The sequence below is a fragment of the Sitophilus oryzae genome, unplaced genomic scaffold, assembly GCF_002938485.1.
Source record: "Sitophilus oryzae breed Bouriz unplaced genomic scaffold, Soryzae_2.0 scaffold_1111_pilon_pilon, whole genome shotgun sequence".
NCBI classification, from domain to species: domain Eukaryota; kingdom Metazoa; phylum Arthropoda; class Insecta; order Coleoptera; family Curculionidae; genus Sitophilus; species Sitophilus oryzae.
The window spans coordinates 4178867-4201992 of NW_022145740.1; the positions used below are offsets into that span (position 1 = coordinate 4178867).

General features: G+C 34.4%; 1 protein-coding gene across 3 annotated transcripts; it reads right to left on the reverse strand.

The window, feature by feature from the left end:
* Positions 1-6246: 6246 nt before the first annotated feature.
* LOC115882271 (cytochrome P450 9e2-like) lies at positions 6247-18919 on the reverse strand. Of its 3 annotated transcripts, none has more exons than XM_030900240.1 (8): positions 18902-18919; positions 18022-18246; positions 17765-17928; positions 15453-15618; positions 14423-14588; positions 10896-11109; positions 9362-9604; positions 6247-6827 (listed from the first exon to the last, which is right to left on the reverse strand). In XM_030900240.1, exons 2-8 carry the CDS (start codon positions 18219-18221, stop codon positions 6391-6393), a joined length of 1590 nt encoding a protein of 529 aa, XP_030756100.1. In that variant the 5' UTR covers positions 18222-18246; positions 18902-18919; the 3' UTR covers positions 6247-6390. The 3 variants fall into 3 exon arrangements, with proteins under 3 accessions (XP_030756100.1, XP_030756091.1, XP_030756080.1); XM_030900231.1 differs by lacking the exon at positions 18902-18919 and adding an exon at positions 18315-18428; XM_030900220.1 differs by lacking the exon at positions 18902-18919 and having other exon boundaries at positions 18022-18324.
* Positions 18920-23126: the final 4207 nt, after the last annotated feature.

Consider the following 23126-nt stretch of genomic DNA (forward strand, 5'->3'; position numbering starts at 1 on the left):
TCAGGAAAATTTACTCAGGAAATTATTGCGCAGAGTATTTTAAAGTTATTCTAAAAAGAAACCTTAGATTAACCTTATATTACAGTTGAGGGTTGGAACCTTTGGTGTTACACAGCAAAATAAAACACTAAATCACCACAATACACCAAAACACTTTTACTTTTACACTGGACGCGCGTTTCGCTAACCATGTTAGCATCATCAGCAGATGATTATAAACTGACTGAGTTTATAATCATCTGCTAATGATGCTAACATGGTTAGCGAAACGCGCGTCCAGTGTAAAAGTAAAAGTGTTTTGGTGTATTGTGGTGATTTAGTGTTTTATTTTGCTTTTTAACCTTATATAATAAGCCAACTACAAAAGTATATAAAAACTGAGCTTAACAATAATTAATTATAGTAGGTATATATTTATATACAGTTTGCTAAAAGAAATATGAAAATAGGGCTAAATATAAAAAAAATGTGGCACTTTAAATTTGACAAAATTGTTTTTCGTTACGTTTTTTTGCATCTGAGTGTATATAGTATTTATAGAACGTATTGTAACCAAAGAAAATATCAATGTCTTAACTCCAGTGTATTGCAATTAAATTGTATTTGCAATAATGAACGGAAATAAATACGTATGCTTGCATGGAGAACCTAAATAATTAATTATTATTAATTTTGGCAAAAAGGAGAAGCTTTTGTAGCAAACTACAAATACGAAAGTTTTGATACATTATTGTAATAATCTAACATACTTATTGTAGATCACGTGACTGAGATATTTACAAATACAATAATTAAGATTGAAATTTTATTTATTCTCTTTCAATATCTTACTATCAAGACGCCAATTGCATTAAAAACAATTAAAATGTATTCTGATAAAATAATCACTTCATTTCTATTTGCCCAATTCCAAACTCAATTCATATTGAAAACAAATAATAACCACTTTAGTTAATTTCAAATATAAAAGCTATATCGACTTTGTTAAATAAACTGGCCGATTATTTACATTGTAAATTCTGAGCCTCTTTTGTTTTAAGTATTAATTTGTTGAACAATAAAATAAATATATACATATACGAGTACAATCTACACTGTAGCTAAATCAATCTACACTGTAGCTAAATCAATCTACACTGTAGCTAAAAGTTTTGTTTTATTGTCGAGATAATGTTTTTATATAGTAGGGGGCTTCCATGCATTTTTGAGGATTTTTTTCACCCTCTCTCCCTCTAACAAGATTTTTTTTGAAAATATTTATTTCACATAAAATTCGTATAATTCTGGATAGTTTTTTTTATAAAACACAGTGTATTTATAAAATACTGGCATTGAGAACTTAACTTTAAAAAAATAAAACAAATATTCTTGGATTTATTTCAAAAACAGAATTTGCAATTTATGTTATTTTTATTAACCCTCAACGGCTACACTGAATAATTAATTTTCCTTTAGTCGCTACAGAGTGGTCTGGTAGACACATCTATTAAATTACAAAATTTAATAAAAAATTAAATGTTTTTGTATATCTATACTTTTATGAGTTTATATTCATTACATGTGTGTGTGTGTGTGTGTGTGTGTGAGTCGGTTAAAAATATATACACATAATAGAAACAAGAATGAATCGGCAATCAAACATTATTGTTACGTTTTTCGTCGGTTCCGTGTGGATAGAAAGTCACAATATATTTAAACACAATTTATTTAACACTAATTAACAAAAACAATAACGATTAAAAGACTTAAAGAACTATTTATAACTTATTTACAATTTATCTAATTATTTATCTAACAGAAATTTATTTTGAATTAGCGCGGCGATTGTAACTGTACGCGTTGATCGGATATTTATCTCCATCTCCTTCAGGTTTCGGGCATCGGCTTATATATAAGAGAAACAGACAATCCAGACATATCTCGAAAATTCTTAGCGGCGTTCTCGAACGTCGGTGGGCGTATGAGTCATAGCCGAGTGGCCAAGCCTAAGGCCGAGTTCACACGGTACGGGTCTGCAACACTGCCCCCTTCTTAGGTACATGCTCGTCCCGAGATGTACACGGTGAATGAAGGTATTTGCAAAGCTGGCCCCTGGTGCATTGAGAAGTCTGGTAGAAAAAGCAGTCTACAGTTTTCTCGCCCGATCTCAGCTTTGCGTTATAGCAGCAAACGAGGATCTCGATTCCCGTAAATCCAAACAAGACTTCAATCATGTTCCGGATTGTACGCCAACTCAAACCATCCAGTCCACACGCCAGCTTCGGAATGGCTAATCGTGCAATGTTGTTGCTTAGCAGGGCTTCTCTCAGTTCAATCAGGGTCTTCCATAGATTGAGATAAGTCGGGTACTCGGGGACCATTCCTTGGTGACCAGGTAGAAGATGTGTCTTGCTTGACCATGTGCATTGTCGGTTAGCCTCAAGACGCTTCCAACCTCTGGATCCTGTCGGCGTAGTTCTCCGACACGCCCAAACTCCTTATTGAACGTCCCAGCGATTCCTCTGGACATCCGCAAATCTCGGGCCACACAGTGAGCGAGCGAATAATCAGGAGGCACGGAAAAGAGGTCTCGTGGTTCTTCTTTGGTTACACCATAGCGAGCCTTCTCACTGCTGTATCGGGCTATGAAATCATCAAAGGACATCTCCGAATCAGGGGGATCAAAGCTGTAGGTTCTCACGGTCTCAGCACGATCTTCTATTTCGCCTTGGTAACGGCTCAAACGGTTGAAATGAACTATCGTCGGTTTTCCTTTTGGCAATTTTCTGATACGGTATACGACGTCATTAATCCTATCCATGACTTCGTATGGGCCTTCCCACGAGGATTGTAGCTTCGGAGATAATCCACGACGTCTCTGCGGGTTATATAGCCACACCAAATTCCCTGGTTGGTATCCTCCATGTTCAGCTTGAATGTCGTAGTGCTCCTTCATTTGGTCACTAGCGCTTTGAATATTTAGGCGGACTCGCTGATGGATGTCGTCCATCCTTTGGCGTAGTCTATGGACATAATCTTCTCCGGCGACATCTTCTCCCGGTCGGCAACCAAACTTCAGGTCACAAGGTAGGCGCACTTCCCGTCCCATAACGATGCGGGCTGGAGTTTGCCCTGTGTATTCTTGGACGGATGAACGATAGGCCAACAGGAACAGGTGAAGAAATTTGTCCCAGTCTCTTTGGTGGTCAGAGACTACTTTGGCCAAATAACGGTTGATGGTTCTGTTTATGCGTTCAACCATCCCATCGGATTGTGGATGTAGAGCCGTCGTCCTGGTCTTGCGGATGTTAAGGACTTCACAGACGCCTTGGAACAGATTGGACTCGAAGTTTCTTCCCTGATCGGAATGAAGCTCCATGGGAACACCAAACCTGCAGATCCATTCTTTAACAAGGGCATCAGCAATGGTGAACGCTTCTTGATTTGGCAACGCGTAGGCCTCGACCCATTTTCTGAAGTAATCCATTACTACCACAATGTATTTGTTGCCATCGTTCGTCTCTGGGAAAGGACCAGCCACGTCGATCGCTATTCGTTCGAAGGGACTGCCTACATTGTACTGGCGCATTGGGGCCTTACCGCGCTTCAGTGGCCCATTGATGGCGGCGCAAACGTCACATTTCTTGCACCAGGCCCTCACATCTTCTTTGCAGTTCACCCAATAGAACCGTTCACGCAGCATGCCAAGTGTCTTGGTAACACCAAAATGTCCACCGCTGGTTCCATTGTGAACTTCCTCCAAGACTTCCGGGATCCTCTTCTTTGGAATTAGGATCTGTCTTCTTTCTTCTTGTCCCTCTGGTCTCTCGATCACACGTGAAGTAGTCCGTTATCTATTACCAATGAATTCCACTAGGACCTAACACAACCCAACACCAGTACGACTTCACGTTCGGCGAATATCTGCAAACTTCCTCCCACGTTGGTCTCTGGTCCGCGTTTTTCCAGTTAATCACCAAGCCCAACTCTGGATCACTGACTTGGTCATTTGCAAGATCTTCGGTTTGCCAACTATCACCAACCACAGTCGTCCTTAAGACTTTCACTTCTTTCTCTTCTTTCCACTTCTTCTTCTTTCCGTTCTTTCCCTTCTTCCGCAATTCCAACAGCGAATCGGTCCCCCCTGCTTGCTCATATACTGATCCAGTACTTTCCGCACAATCCTTTCCACTTTGGAATCGTCGGAACTCTCCTCAACAGCCCGTACAAATCCTAGAGGCCTAGAGCATTCTTTCGCGGCCTCAAATTCCAGGGCACGTGCTAGGGCATCTCCCAGATGTGCTGGATGAGCTAAAAGAAGTGTTTGCCTTGTCTCGTTGTCACGTAAACCATCAATAAAAGCCTGTACAGTTAAGCGCTCCATAACATTTTCGGGCATAGCGGGGTACGCAAGGCGAACGAGGCGGGCTACGTCGGCTTCAAAGTCCTGCAGAGACTCATTTGACTTTTGAATGCGATTTTTTAGCTGGGAATGATAGACATGTTCCAAATGAGCTTGGCCGTACCTCATTTCTAAATGTTGTACCAATTGCTGATAATCTCCCTGTTCCGATGGTGACAGTGTCTGCAGGATGTCAGTCGCATCTCCTCGCAGTGCGACAGTCAAAGCGGTAGCCTTTTCAGCGATTATCCATCCGTTCGCTCTCGCAGCGGCTTCAAATTGGCAAAAATAATTGGCCCAAGCTGTTTTTCAGTCAAACTGTGGAGGCTTAATAACTGACTTTGAGATATACTTATTTTCGACTAGTTTCGGTGCCTCCGATGTTTCTTGACATTTTGTTGAATTTGCCTTTGCTATTTCTTCTTTTAAAATTTCGATTTCTTTATTTACGTCGTCCTCAATTTGTGTTATTTTGTCTGGTAGCTCCGTAGAATTCTCTATAATCTTATCTTCTAAAATATTAATTTTATCACTGATTTTCTCTTCTAAATTAACTTCCAAGTCAATTATTTTACTATTCAAATTGTTCAGGTTGTCGTCCAATTTTTGAGAATTCTCTGTCATTTTATTTTCTAATTTTTGTAGACACGAGTCAAGGTCACCTTCCAACTCAAATCAAAATGTGTCAGGATCCTCACCTTCCTCAATCAAAACCTCTTTCAGTCTGGCTTGCAAAATGCTTTTCTTTCCATCTGTCTCGCACTCTCTCTCTTCCAATATGCATTTCAGTTCGAACACTTTCAAGTCTTTCAACAATTTTTTCGAAGCCATTATCAGTCTTTTTATTTTTCTAGTCTATCACACACGCCACACTTGACACCAATTGTTACGTTTTTCGTCGGTTCCGTGTGGATAGAAAGTCACAATATATTTAAACACAATTTATTTAACACTAATTAACAATTGTTTTACGATTAAAAGACTATTTATAACTTATTTACAATTTATCTAATTATTTATCTAACAGAAATTTATTTTGAATTAGCGCGGTGATTGTAACTGTACGCGTCGATCGGTTATTTATCTCCATCTCCTTGAGGTTTCGGGCATCGGCTTATATATGAGAGAAACAGACAATCCAGACATATCTCGAAAATTCTTAGCGGCGTTCTTCGAACGTCGGTGGGCGTATGAGTCGTAGCCGAGTTGCCAAGCCTATGGCCGAGTTCACACGGTACGGGTCCGCAACATTATTAAGAAAATTACGTGGTAAAAATAAAAATTAATATGTTTACGTATTTTTATACTTAAGCATAATATTTTTCATGAGCACTGTAGACTATTGGGTTTTTTACAAACAGTACAGAGGTAGTGTATGTTTTTTTTTCATTTTGTAAGAGCACATAGAGCAAAGACTTCTCTCAGCGGTTACTCTTCTCTCATTTCTAGTTACTCTTCTTCAGATGTTGTTTCACATACCATAGTGTGTTTCAATATTCGCCCTTAGTCTTAGTTTCCTTGGCATTTTTTGGTTGAGCAACTTTTTCTCGATCATTATATTTATATATAATAGCTTTGGCTAGATGTTTAAGAAAATCGATTTGTATAATAATATAGTAATAATATAATAATATGCCTTTATGGTGCTGCCGTCAACCATTTGGATAAAATTGTCATTTCATGTCATAATGTTATCCTATAGTAAACATACTTCAAAGATAAAAAGAAATATAAACATTTCAAAGGTATTGAGAATTATTGTTAAAATAATATAGAAACTTATAATATGAATAAAAATTATATCATATTATATAGAGAGTAATTTAGAATTAAAAGCAGAAAGGGAAAAAAGGAAATGTATAATAAATTCCCGCAGCAATATATTTACGTCTAAAATAAAATCTTACTTACATATAGGTAATATTTATTATATTGACATTAATTTAACAACATATCCTGTAAAGAGAGAGAGAGAGACTAACAGATTACTATAAAATAAATCACTAACTCTACTGTTTATTAATTCTTTTCAAACCCAACCAATAGCCCCCTTCTGCTCTAACTGAAATATCTTTTGTTAGTACTAAAGGAATTCTGGTTTTCTTGGTCGGAACAATCTCGAAATTTAGCAACGTCTTATAAACTAAAGCTTTGAGCTCTAAAAGCGCAAACCTTGATCCTATACAGTTTCTTGGGCCAGTCCCAAAAGGTAAGTAAACGTAAGGATTAATACGGTCTTTGTTTTCATCGTTGAATCGTTCCGGTTCAAATTTTTCAGGATCGGGATACTTTTCTGGATCCATATGTATGCCGTGAACAGGTATCCAGACAGCTGCACCTTTAGCGAGATGTATAGTAGGTTCCCCAGGATTTTTGGGTTTAATAACGTAAGGCTTAGTGCATACGCGATCTAGAGCAACTGCCACAGGCCATTTTCTCAAAACCTCTGGAAATAATATTAATCAATTATATGAAGGTAATGAAAATACCTTAAATTAAAGGACTATATATAATAATTAAAAATAGTAGATGTCCAGGGAATTTTTTTTAAATCAAAACAGTGTAATAAGAGTTTCTTGATGAAATTTCATAGTATAGATTTTGCCTGAAGTGTATGCATTTGAATCTTTGAATAAGAAGACTAAGGAAGGAGCATATCAAAAATCTTAGGTACACCGCGATGGGCCTCAAATATGGCCGACTTAAATTCCGGTTTATCAGTGTCGTTCTAATTTTATTTTAAAAATGTAAAACTATGATGTAGGGTAGACGTGGGGTAGACTCAATAATTTGTTGTTTTATTTTACGTTGTGAATAAATGTTGGTAGTTATTAAAATTGTTATAAAAATATATAATTCTAATAAAAATAGATATGTTATAATAAGTATTTATTAACACAAACATCCGATACGCTACTGAAGCAGGTAAGTCAAATTAACGTATCTAAATTCTTTGACATCTAATTTTTGACAAGTAATAAATAAAAGCTAAAATGCAAGAAAAATATATAATTTAGTTAATTTAAGTGAATTTCATAAATGATCGGTTTACGACATGTATGTATATTATATAGTCACTTACTAGCGAAAAGTTGTTCCATTATTTCACTCAATTTTTGCCGAGATCTACCGCACGCTACACAACCAACTATTTTAGAATCTTTTTCGATAAATCGCGATAGTGTCACTGTTAATTTAAGTTCTGCCACAATTTCCATCTAGATTTACTACCTTTATACAACTATCAGTAGTAGAATAAATAATAAATAACATAAAATAAGCTCCGTAAAGACTGATAAATCCACAAAATTTCAAATCAAATTCAAATGTGTCAAATGAATCGTTAAACAGAACTGTCAAGGATCCCCACCCTAGAGTGCTTTTATGGTGGTTTTTCCGCCCACCATGCATGAATACATGGATAGCATTATGCTCCTTCCTTAGTCTTCTTATTCAAAGATTTGAATCGGCCAGAAGTATGGTTAATTAAAACACTAATTCACCACATTACACCAAAACATTTAAATTTTGCACTTTCGCTAACCATGTTATTGTCGACATTAGCGTCACCAACAGATGATTAAAAATAATTCGTCTGCTGATTATTACAATATTTGGTGTAATGTGGTGAATTAGAGTTTTATTTTGCTGTTGTAACACCAAAGGTTCCAAACCTCAACTGTAATCTTGGTATTGTTAGCCTAAAAATAAAATTATAGTCACCGTGCTGTTGCCAAACCACAGGTTCTAATCTCTAAAAAAACATAGTTCGCCAATAATAATACAACAAAAAACAACAAAACTAAAATTATTATTTTTTATTATAGAATAACGTTTCAGGATGTATATTTTTCTCCACCGTCAGAACCCAAAAATAAAAGAAGTAATAATTATTATGGATATAACTATCTCGAGCATATAGACTCATTCTTATAGAGTGAGCTACCGGGTTTTGGTGATACCGAATGTTTCTCAAAAGTACCCCACCATAAAAAAATCGGTCACTTCCTGTTTCGCCGGAAATTACTACAACTTTTCATTTTTAAATATCACCCTCGATATTTTTTAACTTTACTCGATTCAACATGACACCTTGAATAGAATGACATGTCATATGTCATCTTTTGAGATTTTTACTCAAAAAAATCATATTTTAAATTTCAATCTATATAGAGTGGCTGTATTAGAAACATTTAATTTAAAAAAAAATCGGAAAAGTGGATTTGATCTTCTAATTTTTTTTTGTTTCTCATGTCTTGTCCTGGTCGGTAAAAAATGCCAAAATCGTATTTTTAATCATATTTCAATGATGGAACGAAGGTGGTTCATTAGCCTATTCGGAAGAAATATTTTTTTACGAATAATTTTGTACCACTTGGCTTTCGACTCAAAATTGACGTTATGAACCTCATATTACAATTTCAAATAAACCATATCAGAAAATGTCAAAAATTGACATATGATATGCCAAGCTATTCAGAGTGTCATTTTCTAACAAATAGAGTAAAAAATACCGAGGATGTCATTTAAAAATAAAAAATAATTTCAGTTCTGGTGACTGAAAACAACTGAATACATCAATCAATCCTCATATAAGTAGACAGAGGGTGAAAATGTTGATGTGAATAGAAGTTGAAAATGAAGTTGATGTGAAACTATTGTTATTTCTGAAACTGCAGGAGAAAATAAATCGCATTAACGGGATTGAAGTTGCTTAGTCAGATCGTAAATAAATGCTTGTCAAGAAATTATATAACAACTCGATTCGATTCCAATTAGATTTCTTTTGGGGATTTCGAGTGAATTTATCTCCATGATCTTATATGTTCGAAACTTTTATGAGCCTGTACAGCATTAATATGATATTTGTATACATTAAAATCTGTAGTGTTAAATATAGATATAGATTGATGGACTATATCAATCAATGTTTTTCTTTAATAGTAATAAATCAAAATTATATCATATCCCATTATTTACCTGATACTACCATATCTAAGTATTTCATCCTTAACAATGCATCATAGGTCATTTTTCCATCATTTTTTCTATCCACACTTCTTATCTCCTCTCTAAGTTTATTCTGGATATCTTTATTAATTGCCAGCTCATAACTGGCAAAACACATTACAGTAGAAGCACCATCGAATCCAGCAAAAAAGAATATCATTGCTTGAGCAGTGATATCTTCGTTGGTTAATGTTTTTAACTGTTTAAATTTACCTGCAAAACAATTTAATATTTGATAAAATAAATAAAGCTATATAGTTAATAAGAGACGAAAGGAACTGTTTTTAAAAATTAAAGAAATTAACTTTTCTTTACACAAATTATTAACGGTGACTAGAATTAAATATATTTAACATTTTTACTGTTCTAAATATCTGCATTCCCATAATAAATTATCCGAATTTTACCAAATATAATATATTATAATTAATTATTTAACTAATTGCGTAGTATTACAAATTAATTATTTGAATATACCTAGATAGGCGCTATTATAATAGCGCAGAGGAGTCAAATTTTTAACAAAAAGTGACATCTGGTTTTTCCCTGATGCATACTTCCTCCCCCGCATATATGCATATAATATATGATAATACTCTAACGAAATTTATGTTATTTGTATTAATTTATCTACATATACAGGATCGCTGATAGATATGGAAACGGTCGATTATTGGGTAAAATATATGAGGTTTAAATATACGAGTTAAATACAAATACGATTTTTAAATGTCTATTGGCGTGTAATAAATTTAAGCATACAGAGTCGGTCATAAAGTCGTTTCACATCAATGTTCATTTTTTAAATGGAACCCCCTGTATATTATTGCCAAATTTCAATTCTTCCTTCAATTCTAAGCAAAAATGGAGATACACACAATGTACCCCAAACCAACCGTTTCCGAGAAATTGACTTTTGAAAATATCACTTAGGTAAACAATAATTCGATTTACTTAATTTCGATTTGTTTGGTTTCATTTAACGATGTCATTCTGCGAAAACTGATACTTAATAATATTTTACATTAGTTTTCAAGTTATCATTTATGGATGTATAAAATGAGATTATATCAAGTCTGGAAGTTACAAGATTTTCGTTTAACATTTTAAAACCTAAACACCATATCTTGGAAACTTTTGGATTTAAGGTTAAAAAGTTTAAACGGTTGAATTTATGTACATTAGGTATATTCCAATTTTTGCTCAAAATTGAAGGAAGAATTTAAAAACCCGATAATATACAGGGGGTTCTATTTAAAAAAATGAATCTTTGAGGTGCCACGACTTAAATACGACACTGTATACTTAAATTTATTACAAGATGTTAAGCATTTAAAAACCCTATAACTTTTGTATTTAACTTTTTGCGGGACCTCGTATACTTTCCCGAATAATCGACCGTTTCCATACATATCAGCGACCCGGTATAGAATAAACTGAATATAAAAATATTACATATTTTGAATCTATTTGAAAAAAAAAACATTTTATAAAGCAAGCATACTCATATCAGGCGACTCTTGTACAGTCGCAAATCCAGCATCCTTTTCGTTATTTTCTTTAATATCATCTTGTTTTATTCCTCTTTTTACTTCTAACATCGTATTTAGCATATCAGGTCTGATGATATTATTCTCTTCTCTAGTCGTAATAGTTTCGTTTATAATAGATTTAAAGAAATTTGAAGCATTTTGGTCCAACAAAGCAATTTTAAATTTCTAAAACAGAATAAATTATGGCTGTTAAAAATTTATTTAATATTTCGTCAAAAAATCCTATGGGTATATCGCTACTTGTACTGCAAAATACTGTACTACTTCTATCTAGAAAATAGTTATTTTTTGTAAACACTGCTGCGTTAATTTAACAGAGACCAACTTCTCAGCAGTGATTTACTAATAAACAAATTTTCCTAACCGACAAGAAAATGCTTAAATTTTCGGGAAGTATATCTCTTCCCGGTCGTCGGAAGCAAAAAAAATACCAAGAAACAAAGAAAAAAACTAAATATAACTCCAAGGACATACCAGTTTTTTCAACAGGTACGTCTATAAAAACTGTTGATGTCCTGTTAAAATGATCATGACGCAGCCCCCTTTCACGTCCATAGTTGAATATAGGCCTCCTCTAAACGTCTCCAGTTCTCGCGGTTTTTAGCTTTTGCAATCCAGTTAGTTGTTATTCGTTTCAGGTCGTCGGTCCATCGGGTGGGAGGTCTGCCTTGGTTACACTTGTGGGCTCTTGGTCTCCACTCTATAAGTCTTTTGGTCCATCTCCCGTCTGCCATTCTAGCAATGTGTCCAGCCCATCTCCACTTTTGTTTTGTGATTCGCTGGATAATGTCATCCACTCCCGTACGTCGGCGTATCTCTTCATTTCTTACTCGATCTCTCAAAGTCAGGCTAATCATAGATCTCTCCATCCGCCTCTGTGTCACTTTCAATTTTTCTGCGGTTGCTTTTGACATAAATGACATTATATCAAGATAAACGTCAAAGTTAACAATTAATATCTTAAAACAATTACTTAATGAGGTAAAACCAAAAAGTCTCAAACTTTCTGTATGAATATTCTTTAATTTGTTTTTAATTTGTATTTATGTTATGTTTATAATTATAGTCGATTTTAGCATGGTTATCGTTTCTTTGATTTTAACGGACATTACATAAATAAATATAACATAAGTAAAAATTAAAAACAAATTAAAAAATAATCATACAGAAAGTTTCAGGTTTTTTGTTTTACCTCATTAAGTAATTGTTATCAGATAGTAATTGTTAATTTTGAAGTTTAACTTGGATATAATCTCATTCTAACAGACCGTCAACGGTTTTTATAGACGTATCTGTTGAAAAACAACAAAAGTGTTCTTGAATAGTTGCATTTATATATTTTAAATAGGCAGTTTTTCTTTGTTTCTTTTTGTTTTTTGCGTCCGACGACGACGTACAAGATACACTTACGGGAACGTTAAGCATTTTTTGTCCGTTAGGCAAATTTGTTTATTAGTAAATCACTGCTGACAAGTTGGTCTCCGTTAAGGGGCGTCCAGACCGGATGAGCGAACAGGAGCGAGCAAGAATTCGGGTATGTTCTATGGGAACGCTTAACTGGTTGTGGACGGTCTGCGAGCGAGCGAATGATTGCTCGCTCACGCTCGACGCTGTTCCACGCCGTGTCGGTACATCAAAGAAAATTCGCTCTATTGCACGTCCGGTTTGGACGGGATTTTGTTTACCAAGTTTGCGATCGAATATCAAAAATGGAATGGCCGAATGAAGTTTTTTTTTGGAACTAAGATTGTTTTTCGGTAATTGGTATTACTTTTCATTATTTTTATGTCAATTAAATCTAATAAGGTATTAAAATCTGTAAGTGACACCCGACAAAAGTTCTTAAATTTTCCAGAATCTTTTGTGTCAACATCGTCTAGTAAATTGTTACCACCATGAGAAACTCGATTTTTAAAAAGAGTTATGTTCCACCATCTCCTCTGCAGTCGTTTACTTTTTTGACGTTTCAACAATTTATAAAATACAATGAAAGACGCACAAGCAATAATTTTTTCCGACATTAGAGAGTTTTTAGGTCGTCTATTTGGTAAATGACGTAAAACGCTAAACGTTATGCTGATCATGCGCAGTTTGTGAAAAATAACCGACAAAATTTGTGGGCCAGGTACTGTCATTTTAGATTTTGAACCGTTTATTTAACACGTCATCTGTCAAACGTTAACGTTGTCAAATAACCTCACAAATTGAGTTTTTTTTTCTCTTTTGGGATTCGTGAAAATTGTTTATTATGATAAATTTCAATATATTGAAAATATTATTAGAGTTCGAAATGCTGACGGAGAAATAGATAATAATTTTGATAAGGGGTGCAATTCTTCACGATATTTTCGATCCGGATCTTGGCGTTGCCAATTTTTGTCACTCAAATATGTTGGTTATATTTTGAAGGACAAAAGAAGACTACAAAAAAAAATATATTTTTAGGAACTATTTTACGTATTATAAACAAATAAATTTTTTTACGTATTATAAACAAATAAATAACAGTTTTCTTTTTTTTTCTTCTTTGGTTAACCCAAATAAGTATTACACTTGGCAACCGTGCTAAAATGTATCCCGTAATAGCGTACCGTTTATTTGAACCTAAATAGCGGCGAACGCTATCCACTAATAGGGTAATACCTTATTTTTGTATCAATGCGCATGCTCTATATAACGGATAACGTATAAAGCTGATCGAATAAGGGGCTTAAAAAGTCTCTATTATGAACATGAAGTGCCATACACCTATCAACGCTGACCATACAAATAATCGCTAGGTCTGGACGGATGCTGATCATGTGCTCGAGAGCAGCAGAAATCACGAGCGAATTTGAATAAATGTTTGCTCGTGCTCGTTACTGCTCGCTCATCTTGTCTGGACGCCCCTTTAGATTAAAGCAGCAGAATTTGTAAAAAATAACTATTTAATTTTGTAGATATTCTTGCAGTATAAGTAGCGAAATACCCATAGGACTTCTTTGAAGAGATAAATCCGCTACAGAGATAAAGATATTTTTTATTTAATATTGCCAAAATTTTTAATGATTAACAGCGCTTTCAGATGGAGCGGACCGTCCGCGACTTCGAGCAAGTACCTACCATGAGTTTATATGAACAATTTCACATGGGATGGCTTCGTCCGGTTAGTAATATAATATAATCTTATGGTACTTGCTTGAAGTCGCGGACGGTCCGCGCTTACGGTCCGCTACATCTGAAAGCGCTGTAATTCGTTTGTTAATATACGATTTTTTATAAAGGTTTGCCGGGAAATGTTTTGTAAGTAAATACAGATGCTTATTTTTCAGTGTTTTTTTTTTAGTTTATATCGCAATCGAATGTCAAATTTATTAGTATTCGGAGGTGTCTTTAAACACATCATTATACTTTAAGAAGAGTGTGTTATGTCATAAATTCATTTTTTCTAAACCGCTTAAAGTGACACTAGCCTAATTTATATATTTTTAAATCTTACCTTGTACAATCCTGGAAATGCAAAGTATCCAAAAAATTTAAGAGACATCTTTATACCAGTGAAATTGGTTATTTTTAAACCCATTTTATAGAAAATATTTTCTGGTTGTGCCAATGAATCCACTTTGATTCCAAAAGCAGTTGTAGCTATAACATCATTAGTAAATCTAAAATTATTTTTGTTTTAATTTTTGCTGGAAAAACATTATGTGAAGTTTTAATACTACTGCAATTCGATAAAAGATTATTAAATATAGTAATACAAATTAATAAAGAATTATTAAATATAGTAATTCTTTGGCTTAACATGGTGTTAAAATATCCAATTTTCCAGGACGTTTCAAGAGTTTTTACTGAATAATGGGAAATATTGATTGCATCTTCGTGTAAAGCATACATCGGGTGGTGCATCGTCGCATCTTCGCAAAGCACAAAAAATTTACAAATAATAAAAAATTATTATCTCGTACAATTCCAAAAAATTACGTCAATTACGTAAACAGGTAACAATGCTAAACCAGGCAAATGCCAACATACCTTAATTTGTCAACTTATGATTTTCGAAATGTCAAATTGTATTTCATAAACGTTAGGCCTTTGGCTGTTTTTTACAGGTTTTAAATTACAACAATGCATTTCGGGCACACTAACTGTAGGTAATATAACGTAGTAGCGAAAAGAGCAGATCAAATTGACAAAATCATAGGTTGAGGACTTAAGATAGGTTGACATGTGTCTGGTTTTGCATTGTTACCTGTTCAGATTTAATTTAAAAATAGATGCATTTTTTCTTAAATTAGTTAAAAAGGGCTTATTCAAAATTGTTCAAATTGGCATGTGTATTCATCATACGCAGGTCTTTAAAAAACCTATTTGCAATTTTGCTGTAAAATTAATAGGGGAGTCAATATATGGACAGTTCAAAATTTGCATGGGATTTCCTATGTTTCCAACGCCGATGCACCACCCGGTATATAAAAAATGACAAGGTCAGTCAAAGTAGTCAGTGACTTCACTAATTTAAAATATACCTCGCATAACATTCTTTCATTTCTAATTCGATTAGATCTTCTTTTTTGTCCAAAAAGAACTGGACAAACTTATCAGCAGCTTCATTCATTAAAACAAACATACTCTTCATTTTAGAGCTAGTAAACGAACCGCTCAGGGTTGCTCTCATTTCACGCCATTTTTGTCCTAAAAAGAATTTATAAATACAGTCTTTATATTGAGTTATTCTTGATTTAAATTCATAGTGTATAAACACGATGATAAGCGGAACAGCATCTCGTTTTGACTCTAATGTTGCTAAAAAACCCAAATATTTCAAGCGACTGTATAATATTCTGTTAAAAACGGTTTATTAACATTATACCGTGACATTACAATTATACGAGAGATGCATTTTAGTTATAACTACATACATATATACAGAGGGGCGCACCTCATTCGCCTCGGTTGATTATACGAAAACGGAAAGATGTAGAAACAAAATATTTTATGGGTATATGTAGGGAGGTAATGTAGACAATTTAAATATATTTTGAAATGTACAGGGTGTTTCAGAACTAAGATCCATACCAAAGTTATATTTTTTCTTATGGAACACCCAGTATTTTAATTCATTTTTGGATTCTTGGGCCCTAAAAAAAGGTATTTATTATAAGGCTTAAATATGTTTAAAATCTTTGGTCTTTGAGATATTTAAAGATATTTAAATTTGCATGCCACAATAGAATAGATTATTAACACCCTGTACATTACTTTGCAGAATTAATTCTTGTGCTGAGTTTAAAGGTACAGAAATAACTTTACAGAAAAATGTTATTCCTCCCTTAAATGTATACAGGGGTATCAAAAATTGCTGGTCCATTTTAAATATTTATTTTACATAAAACTTCGTTATTTCAAATGCAACACTACGTATTTTTTTAAATAAGTCGAAGCAGATTTAAATGTTCTTTCAAACTATATTAGGGTTTCCTATCTGGCTCAGATTTTGGATAAAAAGCGATTTTTCAACAAAATTGTAATCAAGATGGCTACTGTTGTCATGGCAAGGTTCTAGTGACAGTTAGATTTAATTTACCTACAATAGTTTAATAAATAATATTTATTAATTGTGTACTTATTATTCTATCAAGAAAAACGAATAAGTAGTTCTTTGAATTATTTTACGATTACTTGTAGATATATGGATTTTCTATAAAAGAGCCAATTACGGCAACTTCATTTTCTTCACTTCCAACAACATGTTCCTGCCTAATAGGTTTTTTTTTGTAAAACCACTACCACCTCTGCGAAATAGGACATGAAGTTTTTCAAAGAAACGAAGTTTTTATATAAAATATATCCTTAAACTAGATCAGCAACTTTTGATAGCCCTGTATAAATTCAAGGAACCAATACCATTTTTCTGTAAAGTTTATTTATTTCTCTACCTTTAAACTGAGCATAAGGATTAATTCTGAAAAGTAATGTACAGGGTGTTAATAGTCTATTCTATTGTAGCATGTAAATTTAAATATTTTTAAATATCTGAAAAACTAAAGATTTTAAACATATTTAACCTTTGTATTTAACCCTTATAATAAATGCCTTTTTTTGGGCCCAAGAATCCAAAAATGAAACAAAATACCGGGTGTTTCATAAGAAAAAATATAACTTTGGTATGGATCTTAGTTCTGAAACATCCTGTACATTTCAAAATAATTTTAAATTGTGCACATTCCCTCCCCACATATACCCATAAAATATTTTGTTTCTACATCTTTCCGTTTTCGTATAATCAACCGAGGCGAATGAGGTGCGTCACCCTGTATATAATCTATATACAGTATGTCCCCGGATTGTGTTTACAAGAGGAACAACTTTTTTATTATTGACATTTTGAGAAAAATGCATTCTTTATAAAAAAAGTTGTCCTGAAATGGTTAATACCGTTTATACTTTAAATTTTCATACCGTTTTAGAGAAAATTAAAAGAAAACATGAAGGTCTGGTTGAATTTTTTTTTGTAAGTCTTAAAAATCAAAACGCGCTTCTGTAATATAATTTCGTTTTTTGATAGACTGCTATTGATATAATTTTATTTAATGTCATATTTGTTGCTGTTTTAAAATTTTAAAGAAGCACGACATTTATTTAGTTCAATGTTACGGAAAGGGTAATAAATGTATAAGGAAATGTGATACTCTAACAATAGCAAAAATATGACGTTAACGAAAATAGGATCCATCATAGTAAGAGTTTATTTTTAAGAATAATATGTAATTGAAAATATCAACTAACTAAAAACCCCTTAACCCCTTACTGATTTAATATTCTTCTACAGGTACAGTACCTTTCAAAGAAAGTAAGTTGCCACTCCATAGTCTATCAGCTTCCGGATCTACCATTGTTCTATGATCGGTAAAATACTCAAAATCCTTCACAGTAATTTGTTTAATTAATTCTGGATCTCGAACCATCAATATTGGTGTGAGAAATTGATAAAATCCAGTATATCTTGAATACACATATATAAATATAAAATTGTATTACAAATATAACGTTTAATAATGTTTTGATATGTAATAACTAATTAATTGGCTACTGTACCTTTCGTTTGGGTGTAAGTTATAGATTGTATGAACAAAATCGGCAAAACTCATTCTTCTAAATACTGTTGTCCAAGAATCTCCGAAAAATATCCATGGTCTCGTTTGTTTCACTCCTATTTCTGACCAATATTTAAGTGGTTTAATAAAAATACGCCAAAGCAATCCAGCTAAAATAGCTGCTACTACCAACCAAATCATTTTTTACCCTTAGACGAAAAATCAGCTAAAAATCGAGTACAAACATTAATCGTATGTAGCAGACTATATAAATTTTTGTTTATTCAAACTTACGTTTTGCAGTAGTGTACAAATAGTATCTATAAATATTTACTTTGGTGAAATTTATCTCATTTATAAACATTTTTATCTTTAGATTTTTTAAATTCGAATTGACAACGATAATTGCGACAAAACAAAATAATTCCTAAATTGGATTCAAAACATCGACGATCCCTAATAAGTTTTGTTTGTGAAAAGAATAATCTCAACTCAGCTATAGCGTTGATATCTCTAATAGATTTTTATTTGTTGAAGATTAATTATATTTATGTGCATTACTATTAGTAATGGAGCCCAAGATGCTAAATGGGGATTTAGTTTATCGTCGTGGGGATCAATTGTATTGTGAAAATTAGTTGCTGAAAAGAATAAAAAGGATATAGGGTAAACCACCCAGTTATTAGCACTTTAAGGACATACGATTATATTTTATCTAACGAAACATGTAAGAAAAATTTTCTTTGTCCGGTTATTTATATCGACGATCTACTCTACTTAATTTTAATGAAAAAATATTTAGTTTTGTCTATTTTAAATCCGAAATATTTTTTTAATTATTTTTGCAAAATTATAATTTTGCTAGTTATTGGCACACCTACCTAGTAAAATTGGCGTTGCTATTTTGCTAGTAATTGGCACTTGGTTTTTCTAGTTTTGACAAATAATATTAGATAACTTTATATTTTAGAGATCTTTCTTGGCATACATATAATAAGCATATTTATTAAAAATATACCTATAGATATTTATTAATGATAAAAAAATTATCACGGTAAATAACATGATAGAACATAGATATGACAGGGGAATACACAAAACATATTTTTTAAACAGTTTTAAACTCGGTTTCAAATAAGTAACATGGTACACTCTAATACAATTCAAATATTGTATACTAGTTTTTTATTTATTAATTTTATTTGCACATTGTCAAGAATTGACAAGAAAATTGCCAATAAATAGTATTATAGTGTTGCAATATGTTTTTTTATGTAGTTAAAAATCAATAGTAATAACTTATAGTAGTTAAGTTACTATTAAGTTATTTTATATGGTTTTGATATTTTTGAGTTTGATTTAAATAAAAAAGGCCTAATGACTGGTCATTTTATGTTTCGTTAAGTGCTATTTATTGGCACGAGTGCCAATCATTAGATGTAGAACAATTTCCTAAGCCATATATTAGCATCATCAAAATTAACAAAAATTCGCAAGTAAATTGTAAAGTTCCTAAGAGAACATTAAAATTAGAGCATATATTTTACCTAATAAGTATACATAGTTAAGTTATAATGTATAATATTACCTTTGAGACTTGATTAAATATTTCATATTTCTTAAAAATTAGCTATATTTTGCTCTTCTTTCAAAACATCATAGTTTTTTCTAACTTACTAAGAAGTTCGAATTATTTCCAATTATCATAAGTTTTAAAAATATAATATTCTGAAGATCATTCGCATAATGACTGACTGCCAATAACTATAACAATTTTTAGGGGTGCAAGGGGTATTGAAGCGATACATATAGCCTAGCTTACCCAAAAGTCAACCTCACCTTCACGTGGTGCACCCTGTTTACACAAACGAGGCTCTGACGTCCGAGTATAGGCGGTATAACCTTATACAACCCTCAGACCTACCATCTTCTGAGGAAAAGGAGTAATAAAATACACCTAGCCGGCCGAGAACGTAGCACAAGGGAACTATCGTCGCAGTCCTCACTGTGCCATAGCCATCCCGTGCTACAGTTGCAGCCAAAACTGTGCGGCAGCGTAACCGCCACAGTTAAACCTTTTCACGCAGCTTACACACAGCAATGATGGAACATTCGAGTGGGACAAAATTATCGTCCGGAGGTAAAATACCCCCTCAATCGGATCTCCGGGAGGGGTGCCTACTCGAGCGTATCATCGGAGAAACAAAAAACATCAATGTTTCACGTTCGCGGCGTGGAACGTCCGCACTCTACTGGACAAGATAAATTCAAATCGACCAGAGAGAAGAACAGCACTGGTCTCACAGGAACTCCACCGATTAAATATAGATGTTGCCGCTCTGAGCGAAACACGCTTTGCAGATGAAGGTAGTCTCACTGAGGAGCATTACACCTTCTTTTGGAAAGGTCATCCCGCAACACACAGGAGAATTCATGGTGTAGGCATTGCGATCAAAAACGAAATCGCCACCAAGTTAACAGAAGTACCTATTGGTGTCTCCGAACGTCTTATGACCCTAAGGTACCCCATATCAGACAAAACTTACGTCAACAACATTAGTGCCTACGCTCCCACCCTTGACGCTAAAATTGAAGATAAGGATAAATTTTACCAAGCATTACAAAATGCCTTTCAACGAATTCCAAAGCACGAACGAATCATCTTGCTAGGTGACTTTAATGCCCGTGTAGGCAAACAACAGGAAATATGGCCTGACGTATTGGGAAAACAATGGAAAACGCAAATAGCAATGGTGAACGCTTATTAACAACATGCGCAGAGTATAATCTTTGCATCACCAATACGTGGTTCATGTTGATGAACAAGTTTAAAGATACCTGGAAACATCCTAGATCAGGCCACTGGCATCAATTGGACCACATAATCGTTCGAAGGATGCATCTAAAAGATGTTAGGCTCACAAAAGCTAGAATAGATGCCGAATGCGGCACTGACCACCGACTTTTAATTTCAAAAATGAAAATCCAGTTAAAACCCAAACATCCACGCTGTAAAAAGCAAAACAACATGACCAGATTGAACGTACGGGATCTAGAGAACAAGAATACCGCCGACGCCCTCCGGGAAGCCATCAAAGAATCACTTCCACCGATAACTTCAATCTCAATATTGGAAGCTGAACAAGACTGGACACAATTAAGGGATGCGATTCATAAAACCAGCGAAGCAGTACTGGGAAAGTCGAACAAAAAGAAACAACCAGACTGGTTTGACGAAAATCAACAGCATATACAGGCTTTTTTGGAACAAAAGCATAGAGCACATCAAGCCGTCACTGCAAATCCACTTAATCCAAGACTGGTAGATAACTTTAAAGCAGCCAACAACACCCTTCGAAGAGAACTGCGCCAAGTAAAGGATAACTGGTGGTCACAAAAAGCGAATCAGATTCAAGAGTACGCCACTCATCACGATTATCGTAAATTCTTCGAGGCTGTAAAAGAAGTATACGGTCCAACTAAGAAGGTAAGCTGCCCAATCATGGCTCAAAATGGCGAACTTCTAAAAGAGGAAGAACAAATCAGAAATCACTGGAAAGAACATTACAGCCATATCCTTAACCAAGAAAACAACCCCAATATGGAAGCACTAAACACAATACCTCAGTATAACAGCCTCGATGTATTAGACATCCCAATAACAGAACAAGAAATAAAGACCTCCATAAAACAGCAACAAATCAGCTGGCTGTGACGCGATTCCGGCGGAAATCTATAAGTGTGCAAGTAAAGAAATTATGGATCATCTTAAGGCTCTCTTTGATGTCGTATGGGAAAGCGGAGAGGTACCTCACGATTTTCGCAACGCGAATATAGTGAATATATTTAAGAACAAAGGAAGTGCATCAGACTGCGGAAATTACCGGGGAATTTCGCTATTGGCTATCGGCGGAAAAATTCTTGCAAAAATAATGTCAAACCGCCTGCACCCATATATAGAAAAAATCCTTCCAGAATCGCAAAGGGGTTTTCGTACCAACCGCGGCACCGTCGATTCCATATTTTCCATCCGTCAACTACAGGAAAAAGTAAAAGAGCAGGAGTCTAAACTTTATGTTGCATTCATCGATCTAACAAAAGCCTTCGACTCTGTGAACAGAGATGCGCTTTGGGCAATTATGGAAAAGTTCGGAGTACCCAACAAATTTCTTACAGTGTGTAAAAGCCTCCAAAACAACAAGTCAAGAGTGTCACATCATGGATCACTGAGAGACCCATTCCTAACAAATACAGGAGTTAGGCAGGGATGTGTCTTAGCGCCTCTCCTATTCAACATATTCATGGCAGCGCTCTCCATTATAGTGGACAGCAAACTGCAGGAGAGAGGATTGGGCATTAGATACTGATATGACGGCGGTCTGTTCAACATAAAAAGACTCAGGGCAAAAACACGTACAAAATTTATCACAGAACTTCAATACGCTGACGACTGCGCTCTAGTTGCAAACACGGTACAACAATTACAAGAAATGTTGAACACATATACCTGGGCATACGAGGCTTTGGGCCTTAAGCTGAACATCGGCAAAACTAAAATCATGTGCACTCCCCCGGAAGATCACAACAATGCTATAAAAATCGGAGAAGAACTATTCGAATATGTGGCGGAATTCAATTACCTTGGCAGTTTGATTTCGGAAAAGGCCAATATTGACTCTGAAATTCAGCACAGGATTAGTAGCGCCTCAAGAGCATTCTGGAAATTAAAAGACAGGGTTTTCTACAATCATGACTTGAGTACAAAAACAAAACTTGCAGTATACCGAGCAATTATAATCCCCACCATGATATATGGGAGCGAAACCTGGGTGCCTTACCGCCGACACATGAACGCATTGAACAAGTTGCAACAGAGACACCTTAGACAACTCTTAAGAGTCCGGTGGTTCCATCATGTCTCAAACGTATCGGTCCTTGAAAAATCTAACTGCGAGAGTATTGAAGTCATGGTCACAAAATCCCGCTTAAGATGGGCTGGTCACGTATGCAGAATGCAAGAAAACCGCATACCAAAATCTCTGCTTTACGGTGAGCTTGTGGACGGTAAGAGGAGGCCGGGTGGACAACTGAAAAGATACAAGGACA